This window comes from Apodemus sylvaticus, chromosome 11 (assembly GCF_947179515.1).
Source record: "Apodemus sylvaticus chromosome 11, mApoSyl1.1, whole genome shotgun sequence".
Lineage (NCBI taxonomy): Eukaryota > Metazoa > Chordata > Mammalia > Rodentia > Muridae > Apodemus > Apodemus sylvaticus.
The window spans coordinates 74,668,967-74,688,358 of record NC_067482.1 but is presented as its reverse complement, the minus strand read 5'-3'; the positions used below and the strand labels follow the sequence as shown (position 1 = coordinate 74,688,358).

The window sequence follows — 19,392 nt, the reverse complement described above, 5'->3', positions numbered from 1 at the left end:
AACCACACATATACAAACACACAAGCACACACACATACATAAAAGCACACACACACACACATACCTCTGGAAGAGCCAGGCCTACCCACCACTGACTTCGGCTCAATGCAGCTAACTTATGATGTTCAAGACTAGCCAAAGACAAACAAGAGTGAACTGTTTGAACAGCCATTTTTGTGTAGCCCATTGCGACAACCTCAAGCCACACAGTTCACATCTGAGCTTCAGGTGGCCCCACCATGACCTGGGTGTTCTCTGAGGCGGGATGTCCCCCCTTCCAAGGCTGAGAAACCAATCTCTCTTTAACATCTGTCTTCCATCTACCGGCAACTCAGGCCACGTGGCAGAACTCTGCCCAGAGTGCAGCAGTGCTGAGCACTGAGCCCACGCCACCTCCCTAAGCTTCCTATGTAGCAATGCCCACAGGCATGGAGTCTGCCAGCTCCAGGCATCCTCAAGTTTCTTGCACAAGCAGCCCTCCTGCGGCCTCCTCACCCAGCACAAGCCCAGCCCCATGCTGACCTCACCTTCTCTCAGCAAAGACCAGACACACTGGAATGTGCTGACTCAGCAAAGGGTGAGCCACCCATGTCTGGGGGTATCCCAGCAGGCACCCTCCATGCACCCTAGGAACTCTAAAGGCCTATGAGGGCCTTGGCACTCCTTGGAGACCACCACAGCCATGGCAAGTGCCCACATGGCATTTGCTGAATGAATCTGCCTCCCAGCTGTCCCTGGCAGGCGATGCTGTAGGCAGAGGCTGGTTTCCTTCTTGGCTTTCCGTAAGGATCTCCATCTGGGGTTCACCTCCACTCCAACTTCCTACAAACACTTCAGCAATCAGTAATGCCAGGCTGGAGGCTGGAGGCGCCCAAACAAAACCTCCCAGCCAGCTTCCTGGCATAGAAACCAACCCCACCTCCAGGTATAGTGAGACTGATTCACTCATTCAATGAAGAAACCTCAGAGCTCTGCTGGGGAACTAGGAAGAAAATCCACCCCCAGGAGAGGGGAACTGTGGGCAGTCCTGTCTCCTGAGACCCCGAAGCACTGTTCCTAGAGGTATCCTGGCTTCTCTACATCTCCTAGAGAGATGCTAACCTGGAAAAACCAGACCTGGTGAGGGCATGTTCAGTCTCAGAGGCTGAACTCTGCCGAGCCCCGGCCTCCTAGTGGGCCTTTCTCGGTTCTACAGTGGGAGCTCTGGCCAGCACACCTTACAGCCAGTCCTCCCTAACCCTACACAACTTCTTTGGGTTCTGATTTTTTACGGGGTGTACTCAAGCTGCTGAAATACATCACCAATGTTAAACAGAGGTCCTCGAGGTCCCTGTCTCCAGAGATATGATAACCACACCACACTCAGTGCCTGTCCCGTGTCCCCAGCTCCTTCTAAAAGGGATGGATGCCTTACATGACCAGGAAACAGAGTTCCTCATGGGCATGTATGTCATCTCGCCTGCATGTCACCACAGTGTATGCTGATCCAAAAAACAGAGACATCGGGCAGGACAGCCACGGAGACACAGACAGCTTTCTTTTACGTGTGAGTGGCCTACGTCAAGTGACTCCAGCACACCAGACTTGGGAACCACCAGGTGTACGCTATAAGCTGCAGTTATAAAGGGTGCTGTGGTCACCTCAGGAACCACCGCTCTCAGCAGCAGCCACAGCCGAGAGCTGACACCACGTGGCGCTTAGCATTCTCCACAGTAGTGATAACCCTCAGTGAAGAAGCCAGAAGGGGTGGGAGGTGGTTGCTGAGATTGTTCTGACTCCTCCCTTTACCCACAATGCATCCTGCCCAGAGCACCCTCCTGCTCCATCAGGGGCACTTGGGCCATGCATAAGAACAAAACTACACCCCCAGAATCCATGCTTGTGGTTTCAGGGTGGGCCTGTTAGTCCAGACTGCTCATCCAGTATTTCAGTCTCTGGCTGATTCAATAGAATCCAGAGTTTCAGTTGTAAATGTCTTGGCAACCTTGGGAGATACAGACATCTTTAACCTAACTGTCACAGAGTGACCTAGGAGACCTTTGGGAACAAAGCAAAACAGAGAGCCAGGGTCCAGACAGCTTGAGGGACACAGACTGGGGCCTACATCAGAGTCTCTGGAGCTAGACACGCCTGAAGCCAGTACTGGGGTGATTCGATTCTGAGTGGATTCCAGTCTCTCCCTTCAGCTAGCCGAAGCTGGGCTTCTGTGACCCATGACCGACCAAGAGGCCTGGTTTTGTGGACAACACTACAGGGCACACAAGCAGAGACGGAAGTGAGAGCATGCACCCAACCCTCACATAAACTGAAACCTAACTGGAAGTTGTCGGCCAGAACACAGACAATCAGAGCCAAGAGTGTAGTGTGCAGATGCTGGGAGAAGAGGAAGATGGTGCAGCTTCCCGGAGATGAAGGCCTTGAGCCACAATCTCAGGAGAAACCCTGCACCATGCTGCACCCATCTTCAGTTTCCATATGAATCACACAAACATGCACACACACCCACACACACATACACAACACACATCACATGCATACACACACCACACACATGCACACATAGACACACACATAGACACACATCACACACACATCATACACATACATGCACACATAGACATGCACACCACACACACACACACACACACACACACACACACGCGCATAGGCACATAAACATGCATACCACACACACACCACACACATATACACATACACACACACCACACACAAATGTACACATACCACACATACATGCATAGGCACATAAACATGCACATATACACACTCACATCCACACATATACACATACCACACACACATATACACACACAGGCACACATGCACATAAACATGCACATACACACACACACACACACACACACACACACCACACACACAGACACACACTGCCACCACCGCGTGGACAGGAAACTACTGGGCACTTAGACCACAGGAGTGGCTCACACCCAGATAACAGGACACTCTTGATAGAATTATGCAGACCAACACTAGAGCCCTCATTATCTACTTCCACTACCATAAAAAATTCCCTTTTCAATTTCTTCCAGAGGAGAGAGAATAAAAGGGATTAAGGATTAGAGGATTAGAAATGGTGTCTTAGCCACACATGGCCCCTTCTGCAAGTGGCCCCACCTCAGCATGTCTGCTTCCCTCTTAATGGCCCTTGGGATGTGTCTGTACTTGGTGGAATTCCACAAAAATAAGCCTCATCCTTTAAAAAGCAACCTCAGCAAGTGTCAGGGGATGACCACATGCCACATGTCACTGCCTGCCCTGAGGACACACCCTAGGTTCCTCTCTTTGCCCCCACCTCCTCTAGCAGCTTTCTGGGGCACACCTTCAGACAGAAGGTTTGGGGACTTTCTTTCCTGTAGTGGAATGAGGGCTCAGTGTCAGAATTTATTACCTTGAGAAAAATATGCAGAAATGCGAGATTTCTTGAACAGAGTCTAAGGCCATGACTCAACTCCTCGGTTAGCCAGCAGGGTTCTGAGAAGTGCAGCTGGCCCCCGTCCACTCAGGGCCCTGTGGTCACCACAGTGATCAGACTCACTAGGCCTCACTCTAAAGCTACATGGCCATGGCCTCCTGGATAGAATCAGCAGGTAGGGAGCCCTGACGATCTTCCAAGGGAGACACCTTGTATGCCCATTTTATAGGAGAGCTTGGTCAGGGAACCTGGGCATCATCTGCCTGATACAACCAGGCAGGAGGGTCACAAGGGTCACCTGTGAACCAGCATCAAGTCAGCAACTGAGACACAGACCCCAGCAGACAGAAGGCAGGAGGGTAAGTAGGGTGAGCAGGGTCCAGCCTGGCATTGTTCCTGAATGCCCTCCACCTCCCGAAATTCTCTGCTGTCCTCCTCTGCCGATGCCACACAAACGCACACACAGAGGACTCCTTACACCCTCACTGGGCCTCTGCCTCAGAGCCTCCTTCCCACAGCTCCTGCCCATCTGTGCCCAGGTCATCATAGGCCCCTCTCACTGGACTGTAACCTTAGGCAGGCAGATACTAACCCAGTCACGTCAACCCTTTGGATCCCGCGAAGGGTCTGGCTGGGATGCCCCTTACAGCTTCAAGGATGAGTCAGCTACTCCAAACACATCACTAGCTCTGAAACTCTGACTGTCTGGATCAAAGTCAAATTAGGCCAAGCCCAGGCGTAGCAAAGGCTGGCAGACTGGCAGCTCAGAGGGCCCACTTGGCACTCCCCTCCTTCCTCTTCCATGCCCAACCCTGACCCCACAGGTTGAAGGGGAGCTCAGGAGACAAGAAAAACCAGATTGGGGTGGTCTCATAACTTTCCGAGTAGCTCCAGAGAGGTAAAGCAGCCACTACCCATGAAGCCAGCCCTCCTTAGCTCCAGCATGAAGGGCCAATCCACCACAGATGTTCTTTCAGCATGATAGAGGAGGTTCCAAGCTTCCCAAAGAGAGTCCTCCTTTCTTCAGGACCACAGGAGTGTAAGGATCCCAGAATAGGACACTTAGACACTGGGACAGTCAGAACCTTGGAGAAAACCTAGGGAAGCAGGTGACAGACACAACCAAGTCTTCACAGACTGGAGGCTGGGATGACAGGGTGCATGAGAGGGCAGCGCATGAGTATATGTACCTCCACCAGGTCCACCAGCCCTGGTCAGTCACAATGCCTGAGGAACAGGACAAAGTTCACGAGGTCAACAGCTTACAGAGACCGCACAGCCAGGAGGACAGAGTGTGGTCTCAGGCAAGGGTGGCAGCAGAGCCACTGAGGCAGGCAGGGTGGGCTGTCTTTGGGGGGTAGATGTCCCTGAGTGTCACCCTTTCACTGCCCACAGACTGCATCTTGCTCCTGGCCAGTCTCAGAACCCTCTCCTATTGCTCAGTAGTTTTTAAGCCAGCGGAAGAGTAGGCAGCTCTCCACAGACTCCGTGGCGAGACCAGAGAGGCTCCCAATAGGAGGAGACAGAGGCAAGTCCTGCAACTGCCAGAGGGAAGGGAAACCCAGGGGAGGGGAGGCCAGGATCCCAGGAAGGAAGCAGAGCACGGAGTCACCCGCTTCAGGGCTACCGGGATGCAGGCAGCAACACTCAGACAAGACTGTCATGATCAGCAGGTACAGCGCCACTCAGGGACTGTCTCACCCCAACCCGTCGGTAGTGCTGACTGGGCATGGGAGCGGGGCCCCAGGGCCTTCCTGGAGGAAGAACTCAAGTCATGGAGAGAGAGCATGGGCAGCAAAGCTAAGGTGGGAATGGAGTGACCTGGGTTGAGGCTCACGCAGTAGAGACTAAGAAGCCACATCCAAGTGGGAGCCTTCGACTTCACGCATGCAAGGAGTCCACTGCAGAGCCCTCGACCAACCTCCCACATTCTGTGGGCCGCATCCCAGCCATCTCACACGTACCCTATGACTGAATTAAGCAAGCCAGGAGGGTCTTTGCATCTCTGAGCTCAGAAAGCCCTTGAACCGAGTCTGACACACAGTGTGTCTACATGAGAGGAAAAAGCAGCTTAAGCTTGGCACTGCCCTTCTCTCTGGCCATGCTCAAAGTCTCTAGCAAATAGCCTCACCACCACCACCAGCAGCAGCAGCAGCAGCAGCCTCTGGAAACATAGGAGGACACAAGGCTTTCCCTTGTCCTGGAAAAGAGGGACAATAGGTCTCCCTGCCATGCCACAGGTGGCCAGAACCAAATGCCAAGCCAGTCAGAAAAAGGTCACCTCAGTGCCACAGCCTCTCCTGTACCAGTGGCTGCCACCCTGAGCCTCACCCAAGGAAGGAGCAAAGCCAGCACCGAGCTCGAAGCTCAAGGGTCCCGTCCTCACACTGGGCCCCACCCCGCCCCCCAAGGGTAGGGTTTCAGGTTTCCTGGCCACTGCCAGACCTCTTCTCAGGGAAAGAGATTCCGACTAGCTCTTAAGAGAGAGCATTCCAGCCATAACTCTGATCAGGAAACTTGTGAAAACCCAGATGTCAACGGGAAAAGCGCTCTTCAGAGACAGCCTCTTGAGATGAGTGTTTCGTGAGGGCCCAGGGGCCTTTGTTTCAGTTAAGTGGGCAACTCCAGAAATAGGAAGAAAATGGAACCACCTGGAAGCCTGTTTTAAGAAGCAAGAAAATTATAATTTCTGGCAACTGTGTGACCAGCCCCTTCCCTCACGGCTCAGGGGCAGGGCCTTAGTGGATGGGGAAACTGAGGCCCAGTAATGCAGGGGAGAGACCTCCCTCAGAGAGGGTACACAGCAACCCAAGACATCTCCATCAAGGAGGCCACCAGGGACACCAGAGCTCAGCACATCAGCGTATGCATGGAGAGACCCCCTAACCCAGGCTCCATGTGAGGTGAACAGGAAGAGGCAGGAGGAGGCCGCAGGCAGGAAGGACCCAGTCACTACCTCCAGGAAGGGCAATTCTTCAGCCATTTTAGAAATAGCGTATCAATTCCTGTACACAGAGTAAACCCAAGGTCCCAGATACATGCAGAGATTATCTGAGAGGCTCCTCCCCAGAGAGTCTCCAGGACTGCAAAGCTGGTATTCCCTAGAGGGTGACCCCAAAGCAGTGCTCCAGGGAGGACTGAGGGTGACTGAGTAGGTGGGATAGATAAGTGCTCTGTGTGGAAGGTTCCCCCCATAACTCTGAGCCCCTGGTCCTCCCGCCGGCTCTTTCCAGAAGGTTCTCCAGTGACTCCACCTGCCCACAGTCCCCAGGCTCTGTCAACCTTCTTTGTCAAAGGCTAGGCAGCTGTGTCCCCCGGGTTCTCTGCTTGGCTCTGCCATTCGAAAGTGAGATGGGGCTGAGAACAAGGACACTATTTAAATGTCTCAACTTCCTTTGGGAGCAAGGGTTTTCTCCCTATCGAGCACCCTGGCTCCTGGCTGACCCAGTCAGGTGGGAGGGTCGAGGCGGGTCCAGCAATGAGCACAGCCTGTGTTGCAGTCTGGCTACATGGCTTCCAACAGGAGGCTGGAAGTGTGGCTCCTCTTGGGCAGGAGCATACATCTCTCTTCCTTGCTTGCTTCTTTGCAGATGTGTACCCTGGGCCTTGCAGCACAAGATGGAAATGCTTTTATACTTACAGGGGCTCAGTAGCTGGGCCTCTGAGTCGGCTCAGTGCTCCCTTGTCATAGTGAATCATGTGACACCAGATGTTAACTGACCATCTACCACGCACTAGAGGCCGGCCTCCATGGAAACTCCGTTCTCATTGGCTCCCATCCCTGGCTCAGCACCACGCTTCTCCTCATGGGTCTCTCTGATGGATCTTCCAGAGCCATGACTCTCGCCCAAGAAACAACCTCTGTATTTTCAGAGACTACAAAATGAAGCAGCTCCTTCCATTAGAAACAGGATGCAGGTCACAGCAGCAGCAGGAGGACCAGGGTCTCCATCACTGGTGGGAACCGTAGGGGTTCCTCAGGCAGCTCACAGTGATCCTGTATCTCAAAATGGCATTTACACCACTTGCAGCCTCAAACGCTCATGTCTCTTCTCAGATGTTTTCAGACAGATTAGTTGAGGTTTGATAACTTCACAAAGAGTTGGCTTCCTTTATACCTATCCATTTTACAGAACTATATCATCCACATTCTAAGAGAGTGCCTCCTCCCCCATTTCTCCAGAGGTGAGGTGGGTGGAGTCTATGGCACAGAAAGGTAGGAACCCCCATGCCAGGATGAAGGGCTCCACCAAGCCAGGAAAGTCCACACTGCGTGTGCTGGGGTTCCCCTCAAGGCCTGACTCCGAGGAGAGTGGGGACCCAGCAGCTGACTCAATTCAGAGGAGGTTTTTGGGTTGCAGGACTCAAAACACCCAGAAGCCCTGCTTGGTCATCAAATGATAAATCAGACAACAAACTCCAATGGGGTTAAGCGGTATTGATGGGAATAAATTGAGAAAAACATGGGGATTTTTATTGAGTGCTTTATTTTTACGGAGTGAAAATTGAATTACTTAACTGGTCAATGAGGAAGTCAATAGGGAAAAATGCCTAAAAGCTAAAAGGAAGAGAGCAGGGCATGAACATGAAATGTAACCTGCAGCTTCCATAATACTTGGAGGACACCTCTGCCTCAGGATGGTGACTCCGTGATTCCCTCCATGTGACCCAGCATCACACCACACAGTTCTCGGTCACATGAGTTACAGATGTGGATTCCTGGGCCTGCCAGCAGCCTGTCTCAAGTCATGGAAGCACACTAGTTCCAGCAATAGCCACGCCGCCTTCCTTCCTGGGCACAGGCAGGCCATGGCACTCTCAGAGTTCTCTTGGGAGTGTAACCACTCACTGACCTGACAGGAGTCAAAATTCAAGGCAGCACAAAAGACTTTTCTAGTTCACGATCATGCTCCATCCAGAAATGAAACAGACTCACCCTGTTATCCAGTAGTTCTGTTTCCAAGCAAATACCCCAAGGATCGGAAGCTGGGACTAGCAGGTCCGTGTGGGCCTGCACTCACAGCCTCATTCGCTACAGCCAAAGTCGGAAAGAATTTAAATGCCCACCATCAGAGGATTGGACACAGAATGTGATCTATTCATACAATGGAGTACTATACAGACCCCAAAAGAGAGAATGCTTCCATGTGTCATAGCACGGGATGGACATGGAGGACACAAACTAACAAGCCAATCACAGGACAGAGGCTGTCGCTCCCGCTCACATGAGGACCAGAGCTGTCAGATTCACAGAGTGACAGCTACCAGGCCTGGAGATTTAGCTCTTAGTCAAGACAAAGTTTTCAGCTGGAGAACATTCTGGAAATGAACGTAGGGATGGTTGCACGGCAACACAAGTGGCCTAATGCTGCTGAGCTGTGCATTTAAAAATAGGTACAATGGGAAATGTTACATAACCACCATTCAATGGATGATAAAGAAAAATAAAAATACGTCTTTAAAAAACTGTTTACACTTCTTTTTTATGTCCTTTATATGTGCACATATGTGTGCATTCATGCACGGCGTGGCACATTCATGGAGGTCAGAGGACAACTTGCAGGAATCAGTTCTCTCCTTCCACCATATAAGTCTTAAGGATCCCACTCAGATCCTTTGGGCTGTCAGCAAGCACCTCTACCTGCTGAGCCATCTCAATGGCCCCAAAATATTTCTTACAATTTTTCAAAAGAAGAGAGAACTTGTGTTCAAGACTAGAATGAACTTCAAATCATGCCTGGGACCCTTAATGGGTGTGCCCCACGAGCTGTGAGGACAACTGTGTCCATGTTGGCTCGTACCTGTAAATTACTGTCTCTGCAATGAGACAGAGTACCAGGCAGGCGGCCTGATGCGGCAGGTACTAAGGGGCTATGGTTACTCTTTTTATTGTCCCTAACCCAGAATTCTATGAAACAGAGAACACTATGAGATGGTCAAACTGCATCAGAGGCAGAGGCAGGAGGCAACCCTGACTGGCAGAGGCCACTTCTTCCTGAGCCCAGTGGGGTATCTATTGTGACACTTCACAAAATACACAAGGGGGAAAAAAAAAACCTCAAGAGCAACTCTCAGACTTAAGATTGGTCCACACAGGAGCCTACACTTGGCCCGCCTCTTTCCTTCTTTCGTTTGAACTCAATTTCTCCATGAACACCAGGAGCTGGCGTCCGCAAGAGCAAGCCTGTACTCAAGTTGAGGCCAGCTCAACATCGGAGCAAATCATCTGCTTCTGCAAGAAAATTAGTAAGGACGGCGAGTGCTGTTATTTTAAGATCTCCGAGCCGGTGTGAGGAGAAACTAATTAAATGATTGTAATTTTCTGTGCAAATAAGCAAGCAACCGCTACAGAAGCACAAACTAGAAAGGGGCTTCTCCACCTCCAAAGAACGGTGGGCTTTTATTTCTGATTCCACCTTTCCAGGGCCTGCTCTCCGTCCCTCAGTGTTCAAATGATGAAAGGAGCTTCACTGGATTCAGGGTGATGAACCCTCTGTGGACTGCAAAGTGTCCTCGATCCTAGGGTGTCACGGAAAAGGTCTGGTGTCTGCCGTCACCAGCACCTAGCACCTACGCAGGCTGGGAGCCAGGTAGGTCCAGAAAGGCATGTGATCGCATAGATCTGCCATGCGGGGCATGCCCATCCCTACCACTCAAAATCTTTCACACTCAAAATCCAGATCACATTCACACAAGACCCTGGAAGAACCCTTCCCATACCCAAGACAGCCATGGGATGATCTGATACCAGCATGCACTCTGTTGAAGCCCATAATGGTGGACCCAAACCAGCCTAACACGTATAGGTCAGTATCCACATTTGACAAACCATAGACTCTACAGGGTCAGAGCACAGCCCTGTTCCCTGCACCCTGAAGGAACGACCCTGAGTAGCAGTCCTGGTTCCATCATTACACCCTCAGGCCTCAGCCTCCTTTGGTAACCCAAGGAGCATCCAAAGAGAGCCATCAAGATGGTGGTGGGCTCTTAAAGTATGGGTCCCAGAGGGCAGCCTGTAAGGTCAGGGCCCACAAAAGCACCCAGCTGCTTTTCCAGGAACCCCGACTCTGAGCTTATTCGCATCACCCCTGGCAAGTCCTAACCTGACTGGAAGGAAAATCATCACCACGGAGTAACATCAACGCCAGAGAGGCCTGAGCAAGCCACAGACTCCGCTCTGACCCTGCAGGTATGCACAGACAAGCTAATGTATGACCTCCTTAGAATGCGCTCTGGAACCTCCTGCAACTACAGACTAAAGAGCCCCTTCATTAAAGCAGAATGGATGTGTGAAGTATGTCAGGAACCTTGCTGAAGGGCTGCCCTGGCGCCTCTGAGCCAGGCTTCCTGATGGCTGCCGCCTCCCTCCTCTGCCTGAGAGCTCTCCTGGCTCCTCAGCTCCTGCTGGCCTCAATAGCCTTGCTTTCTTTCCCAGTCTCCACCTTTGGCTGGGTGAGGCTCTTCTCCCTTGTCCTTCAGACTGGCTCCATCTGCACCTCCTCCAGGGAGTCTCCCCAGATCCCCCGCCCACATAGTCACACAGCCCTGAGGACACTCTGGGTAGAATTCTGTTTCTACTCAGCATATCACCAGGCCAGGTTTTTGCTTCATTGGACTCCACACTGCAGCCCCAGCAGTTAACCCTGCCGGGTACACAAGAAACGCTCAGCAAATATTAGCTGAGTCCATAGCTACTGGGGGCTGGGACCTGCACTGTTGCTAGAAAAGAAAGAACAAGGAAGTGATGTCCAAGGGCTTGGAAAACCACATTGTGGAAGACTGCTTTGGCAACAAGCTGGCCAGGCTCCACCCATGCTGCACAAGCTCCACCCATGCTGGTCAGGCTCCACCCATTCTGTACAAGCTCCACCCATTCTAGCCAGGCTCCACAGGGTGCCCAAGATGGACAACTAGCCTGACACAGAATTGTTATCCTTCCTTTACTAACTAACAGCAGGCTCAGAGAGGCTCTGTCCTCAACCAACTAGAACACAAAAGCAGGGGAGTCTGGCTGCGCCTGTTGCTGGCGTTCACACTGGAGCCTTGGGGCATTAAGGCCTGCATCTACAGCGTCATTAAGAAGAGAAAGCTGTGTGTACCAGCACTGGGACTTTCAAGCCCTTCCCAATGCTGCTCACCATATCTATAAATAAAGTATGAATAAATTAAGGGTATACACAAAGTCCATAGCAGGGTCAGTAGTGATATGGAAATCATGGCACTGCTGCTCATGTTACAGACAAGGAAACTGAGACCCAAGAAACTGTGGGTACACGAGTACAGAGCCAGTGGAGGCAGACACTGGAGGCTTCTGACTGAGGGCAGAGAGGAGTGAGATTCTTCAGGGATTAATGGGGAGACAAGTGGGCACTTTGGTGGACAGGGCAAGGTCCCTGGGGTCAGAGGCTGAGAGGGCAGCATGAGTCCCCCACACAGGGGCTGTCACACTAGTGACCGTACCCTCAGCCTCTCACCCACGCTGAAACTTACCAGGGGTCGCCCCACACAGCACCTCCGCACACCCAGCTTCCTCCTATCCAGTGCTACAGTCCTCAGGGGGCCAAGAGCAGACATCTCATCCCTTTGCCAGCAATGCTAACTCTCAGAGCACAGAGTATCTGCAAATGCACGGGAGCCTCCCAAGCACGGCTCCTGTGTCTACTGGCCGCATGGACAGAAGCTGAAGGTGAAAAACCCTCCATTCAGTCTAGTCTATGCATGTGCGCATGTGTGTGCAAACACACACACGCACGCGCACACACGTACACACACACATGCGTGCACGCACACACACACATGTACATACATGCACACCACACGAGGGTGCAGGACTCGGAGGCAGGTCCTCTGGACTCTGGGCTGCCCACTAGAGCATTGAACAGGACAGGACCTTAGGGTCTATTGGAGGGTCTGGAAGAGGGGAGCTGGGGACCATCTGGGATCAAGCCTGAGGTGCCCAAAAAAGATGACATGAAGTGCAGGGGGCCTCAGTCCACAAAGGCATCACACCTGTGACCTTGAACAAGAACGAAGGAAGGCAGCTGCCCACCGCCAGTCAAAAGAGATGTCCATCCAACAGGGAAGACAGAAGTGGTGCCGCTGCCAGGGCCAAGAGTCTCCCTCAGATATGGCCGGAAACCCCCTGAGAGAGATCCTGGCCCAGGTGGCCCGCACTATGGCGGAAGGAGGCCTACAGTCCTTTCGGCCCCAAATGGCCCCTCCCATCCGGGCCTCCACTGCTCCCCACGCCTAGCTCACTGACATAGTCAATTGACTTAATTTTCCTCAGACTTTACAGTTGAAATGAGCTGCCCTGACTCCTTCCCAGATCCCATCTGTGCCTCTTCATCTTCCCCAGCTGAGTCTCTGTGAGCTGCAGGCAGTGGGGTTCTTGGGGTGCTCCCACTGGACTTCAAATGTTTGCATGGGAGGATGCCATCCCACAGGCTGCAAAGCCTTCTCACTGACCTGTCAGACTGGGCCCAAGTGAAAATGCAGTATGCCTTCCCTGTCCTTAAGGGTGACCCCCAGTCACTCTAACCACCTCCCTCACAAATGAAAGTTATACAGGATACAATGTATATGATCATCCTTACACACAAATTCTGGCAGGGTCCCTCAGCACCTGTGATCCCTCCACATACTGCTGCTCTACACAGCACAGGAACCTGGGCACCCTCAGCACAGGACCCTGGGCACCCTCAGCACAGGACCCTGGGCACCCTCAGCACAGGACCCTGGACACCCTCAGCACAGGACCCTGGACACCCTCAGCACAGGACCCTGGGGTACCCTTAGCACAAAACAGGAGACCACTAAAGTATGCACCTATGGTTGGCCTCCACAGACCCTGGGCTACGGTACACTGCTCTTTGACTGCCGCCTGTCCACAGCACAGGCATCGCTGTCTTTCTCCTCATTCTTCATCCAGACACTGGACTCAAGGTCCTGACAGGCTCGCACGCCCCTGACAGCCCCCGTGACAGACACTCAGCATGAACCACGTCATCTTGGTCTCTGTCTCACTTGGGTGGCCGCTGGATGCTTTGGTTGTGGCTGCAAGGACGAGTGCTCAGGGCCTACAAGCTGCCAGTCTCAGCTCCCACAGGAAGCCAGACCTCTGCTCCAGCCATAGAACAAAGGGAGACTGGCTCTCGGGAGCCCTGAACTCGGAACTCGCAGTGCCCAGGAGCCACTGAAATACTTCTAATACAAAACCATAAAACTATAAACACCCCCAAACCACAGCTATAGGACACAGGGCTGTAGAGACTGACTTGGCGCCTCAGAGCCCAGCACTGGAGAAAGTAAGCAGCTGGCACAGCAGGGGTCCCCATTCCCCCTAACCTGGAGACCCCCCTCAGATTCCCTCTCCCCAGCACAGCCAAGGCACAACACAGACCAGAAGCCTCTTCCCAAAGCAGTACAGAGCCCCACGAGCCTCAGCCCTGTACTCCTCCCGGTGGCCTCCCCCGGGCTGAATGCCAAGCTAACCTCTTGCTACACACCATGCTGTGATCTATGCATTTCACTTGGAAAATCTGACCCTTGCACAACCAACCCAGGAGCCTGCAAGTCCCCCTTCCACAGTGAGGACAGAGGGTCTCCTCCATTTGTCCTGGGATCCAAGGCCAGAAGGGCGATCCCGAGACAAACTCAGGCCAGCAGGCTTGGAAGCCAAAATGTTCCCCACCCCAACACTGCCCTGGGCTCTTCAGCCTCACATCTGGGGATCACGGGCAATCTTTTTCCCTCCCAGCTTCTTGTTTAGACTTCTGCTCCCACACGATGTATCTGGAGCCTCTGTGTGGCACCTGTGACCTTCAAACTGTCGATCCAGATTGAACACCTCCCTCTCTCCTCTCCTCCACTATTCATCCTTTGAGGCGGCCCTGAGGCCACCTCTTCTATGCTGTCCTCCCTGATGACGTCCTCTTAGCTACCTGTTTGTGTCTCTCATCTCTCTAGGTGCTTGCTCAGAGGATGACAGTGATACCCGCTCCCTGCTCTTGGGGGTGGGACTATGTCGGCCCCTCCCCCAAGGTCCACAAACTGAAGCCCAGGACCTCCAAACAAGTGGATCAGGAGTAGGTCTTCTAATCGTGATTCTGTTATATTGAGTTTGTCGAGGTGGCCTTAACTCAGTGGTACTGGTGTCCCAATAGGAAGGAAAGATCATGTTCCGGGTGCAAACAAAGGGTCAAAAGGACACTGCTGTCCAGGACCCACACTGCCACGGTCCTTTGCCACAAAGCCAGAGCAAACCAATGCACCTGGCCTCAAGGAACCTAGCCTGCAGCAGTTCCAATACAACCCAGACAGAGGCCATGATCCCTCTATACAAGACACTAAGGCCCAGCCTGCCCTCAACCTCCCACCACAGAGAACCCACCTTCTGACCTGCATCGGGCTCTCTGTATTTATATAACATGACACAGGGTAGGAAGTCCAGCCAGAGGCCTGACGTGGAGTATGCTTAATCTGCCCAGCATTATCTGTGAACAACCACCACCACTTCCAGAGACACAGCACAGGCTAGAGAGAAGTCACTGGTCAGTCTGAGGAGCAGAGATGGGACCTGGCTAGGGAAAAGTTTGCACCCAAGTTAAACCATGAGTCGCCTTCAAGTGTTACCTGGGAAGGAGCCCAGGTGAGCCGTTCTTAAAATAAGCCTCATCAGCAAGCAACGTCCCCCAAAACAGTGCCTCACATTCCTACCAGGCTAACAAGAAAATGCCGCCCCTCAGATGGAGCCCAGAACAGTGGTCTGTTTCTCACCTTCATATAACCTCTGCCTCCAAGGGCAGCAGTGTAGAGACACAGAGTCCTGTGTGCACAGCACAGCCCAGGCCCATCAAAAGGCAATCCTGGTCGGTTTCCACGAAGGATTCATCCCACTCGTAACAATGTGTTGCTACAGCTAAACATTCAGCTGCAGAGGCCCTGTTTGAACTTCCAAATGAGTCCTCTTCCCTATCTCCATGGGAGCCGGAAGAATCGAGCCTTTGCAGGGAAGACTCACATATGTTCCCAGAGCTGGAGTGACAGGCTGTCTGGGAACCAGCTTGAGTCCCGCCACCCCTCAGCCCATCCCTTAGTTGGGGAGTCTGTGCCCCTCCCCCCAGGGCTCTCATTTTGAAAAGCACCTGACATGATAAAGCAAGCGCTCTGCCGTGGACCACATCTGCAGAGGGCCTGGGCAAACAGCACAAAGGCAACTCCATAAGGACAGCAGCACTCACAGAGCCCACAGAGCCCCTCGGTCTGCTCCCGTCTCATCCAAGCTTGCCGAGGCGGTGCTCCATGCGAGAGGTCCAGCCAACCGCCAAGTGCTGGCTCTCATCTTTGTCCTTGTGGCTGCACAGTGGGCACGGAGGGGGAGCAGCGCACTTCCAAGACACTTCATGTGCCAAGAATGTGCTGTGCACAACCAGATCTGAGAGAACCGGTTTCCTCAGGCGGCTCTCAGTGGCAGCCCTCACCCATCTCTTCCCATTCCTGGATTTTCTCAGGCAAGGTAAACCTATGAGCACATCCCCAGCCATGGGTGGGCGGTAAGAGAATCCCATCTTCCACATGGCCCAGGGCTGAGTGCAGTGAGCAGGAAGAAGGGAGGAGACTGAAGTCAGAGAGATGCCCAGGCAGTGTTTCCATGTTGCCTGGACATTCATCATAAGCTGGGTGCCAGCTACGTGCCAGGCTGGGCCCAGGTGTCCACCTCTTACACCTGCCCCCATGTCATAATGGCTGCAGAAAAGAGTCCCTCAGAGCCCAGCCAGCCGTTCTCTGTTCTCAACTCTCTTCAGGGGCCAGGCTGTGATCTCATAAGGGGTTCAACTAGACAGCAGCCCATACTAGAGGCAGCTGGTCTCCTTTCCTGTAGATCTGTCACCCCTACCATGAAACTAAGTGACAAAGTGACAAGCTGGTTGGATTAACCATCTCAGCACTCCAGATCCGTGGTGCTTACTCTCAGTGTGTTTCTGTCCCTTTCAGGTCTCGCGTTCTGGGCTACCCTTTGGTCCTTAAGAACAGCCAATGGCCCAGGAGTCCGGGTTTATCTTTAGGTACTAGCCAGCCCTAAAAGGCTGGGACCAACGGCATACCTAAAGTCTGAGGGTGTGCTCAAGGTGCAGTTGAGCAAGGCAGCGAGGTACCCCCATGCCCTTTTTGGGAGGAGCACCCAAGTACTCTGTTCAGCACCCTGACTGCCCCCTGCTGGCCAGCCGCATCCACAGCACCAGTTCTGCCCTCTGAGGGCTGCTAGTCTTCCTGGAGATGCCATTAACTTAGGGAACCAGTGAAGGGACCTGCATCTGCTCCCAGCCAGCCAGTAGGGAAGGGGCTGGCAGGACTGGAGTTTAGGCCAGCCAAGGCCACTTGGTTGTCCCTTCTGAGTACAAATGGCAGCCTCCTAGCAGTCTCCAAGAGTGCGAGGAGAGGAGACAGAGGTAAAAGTGTCTGCATTATGTTCAAGTGTCAAGAGTCCCATTATGTCCACCTGATAACCCGAGAAGGAGACCCGCTCACTCCAGTTCCCAGTGCATGCAGGGACTCTGGTCTATGTAGTCTCCTCAAAACTTGGAAGATAAGAAGAAGAGGTGGAGTCACCTACTGGGGGATGGGGGAGGAAAGTCTGAGGAGACTGTGATACAGGTAGTGAGGAGGGATTCCTAGCTCTCCCTTCATGAAAACACACTTCCCCGGAGAGCACAGACTTACAAGCCTGGAGTGCCCACACCTGAGACTCCCCAGAGGGGACAGAGTGAGTCTGGCCTTTAACAAGGAAGTACAAACCCCTTGGGGTGCACTATCAAAAAGGGAAGGGGAGGGGCTGAATTCTAGATCTGGAAGTGCAGGAGGGTGAAGGATGGAGGGAGAGGGAAGGGAGAAAGGCAGGGAGGAAGTTGACATCCTACTCTAAAGACCACAGAACGTTAAATAATGTTAAACACCCCATGGCGCAGGCAGACCACAGACAGCTGTGGAAGGAGAAGCAATCCTAGAATTAAGAGTCTTCAAACAAATCACGGAACTTCCAGGGATATCGTGGACCCCGAGATCAGCGTAAATGAAGTAATAAGGGCTCCAGAGCCCGCAATTCCAGAGGTGCGCTCTGGAGCTGCAGGGTGCATGCAGTGCGGTGTGTGGGCGACCCACCCACCATCCACGCGGCACAGAGATGGGTAGCCCTCAAGGACCTGGAGTTGTCCCATGCTGCCCAGATCCTGAAGACTCTAGGGACCTTCCCCGTAGCCCAGATCTAGAGGCCAGGGATGCTTGTGGTCTCCAGATCTTCCGGAATGCCTTCTGAGCGAGACCGAATCTCACAAATTCGAGGACCCTTCCAAAAGTAACCCATAGCCAGAAGCCAGTAGGGGCGCCGCCGAGGTGACCCGTGTCCCCCAAGTAGCCAAGAATGCCCAGCAGGAGTGACCGCGGGTGGTCCGGAAGTAGGGGGTTGTGGTGGTCTCCCTGGGTATCCCGAGGTGTCCGGGCAGGGCTGGGGGACGTGCGGAGGTCACTTACGCTGCTGTTCTCTCCTGTCCAGTGTACCATAGCCTGGTTGTGCGTCGCATCTCCCTTGAGCACGAACGACGTGCTGATGAGCGAGACCTGTGCGCGCGAAGCCGAAGCCGCACCGGCCACCGGCGCCGCCCGAGCCCTGCGCCCCTTGCCCGGAGCTGGGGCGCCATCGGTGCTGGGACCCAAAGCAGAACCCGGACCGAGACCTGGGGCGCTGGGCTCCGATTCTTCTGCCTGTGGATCCTTGCGATCGCCGGACTCCGTGCGTTCCGCGGGCAGCCGCCTGGTGACCTGCACACCGGGACCCTGGAGCCCGGGCTTGGGGGAGCGCTCCATCGCTCCGCAGGCAGCCGCCAGCACCAGCAGCAGCAGCAGCGGCCACAGACGTGGCCAGCACGGCGGCGGCAGAGCCTGAAAGCTCCGGTCCGGAGCAGTAGGGCCAGGGCGCTTCGGGGCGCTCGGGGGTCCCCGGTGCGCCATGGTCGCCGGTAGGTAGCAGCGGGGTGGTGCAGGCGACACCGCGGCCAGGAGAGCGGGAGGGCGCTGGGAGCTTGAGCAAGAGCGCAGAGAAAGGAGCCGGGAGGGAGGGAGCGCGGGAGGAGGGGACTCAACGCCGCCACGCAGCCAAGGGAGCATCGCCACCTGCCGGCCGCATTCGAGCCACAGCAGCTCCGGGCCGGGCCAGGCCGGGCCAGGATGTCCTGAGTGCAGTCGCACCTCCAAGATCCCTTTCTTCCTTCACTGTGACTCCCAACTTTATCCTCGCTCCTCTTCTCCCACCCTCTTTTCATCCTCCCGGACTTTCTCGAGGCGTTTACGAGGCATCTACATTTGACCAGGCAGAGTTCCAGGCACTTGGGGGCACAACGGGGTGCAACAAAGGGAAACAAGCCACACCCAAGTAGCCTGCTTACAGACCAAACAACTCCAGGGCAGCCCTTCTGCAGAGATGGGGAGAGCGCCTCCTCAGGGCGCTGCTGGAGACAGGGGATGCCTAGGAGTCATGAAAACCCAGAGAGATGTCCCAGGCAGCTGAGGACAGTGCAGGAACCTTGGGGTGTCACCCAAAACCAACTCCGTCCTTCAGACTCTAGCTTTATCTCCCACCTCCAGGGGGAGCCCCTGAACAGAAGAGTCCACCTGTGTAGTGGTAGCTAGGAAAGAACCGAGAGGAGAGGTCCCAGCCAGACCGGGGTAGGCCAGCACAGAACATGTGGAAACAAGACCCAGAGCTCACCAAGTCTTTAATTCGATGTCAATAAAAGCAGCCATCATTACCAGCCCCTCTGCCATCCAGGGCACAAAGCAGGAGCCCACCCAAATAAGGGCAAGGGTACAGCTGAGCTTTATCCCCTTGGCATCCTCTTAGGGGCAGAGTCCAGGAGACAGAGATTTAGAGATAGACACTGTAA

General features: G+C 53.7%; 1 protein-coding gene across 1 annotated transcript in view; it reads right to left on the bottom strand.

Annotated features, from left to right (window-relative positions):
- The window catches only part of Sorcs2 (sortilin related VPS10 domain containing receptor 2), a 380,275-nt gene extending 361,728 nt beyond the window's left edge, over positions 1 to 18,547 (bottom strand). The window contains exon 1 of the mRNA XM_052199229.1: positions 17,984 to 18,547. Within this exon, the coding sequence (XP_052055189.1) occupies positions 17,984 to 18,460 (477 nt within the window). The 5' untranslated portion in view covers positions 18,461 to 18,547. The remainder of the gene's footprint in view (positions 1 to 17,983) is intronic.
- Between the last annotated feature and the right edge of the window lie 845 nt (positions 18,548 to 19,392).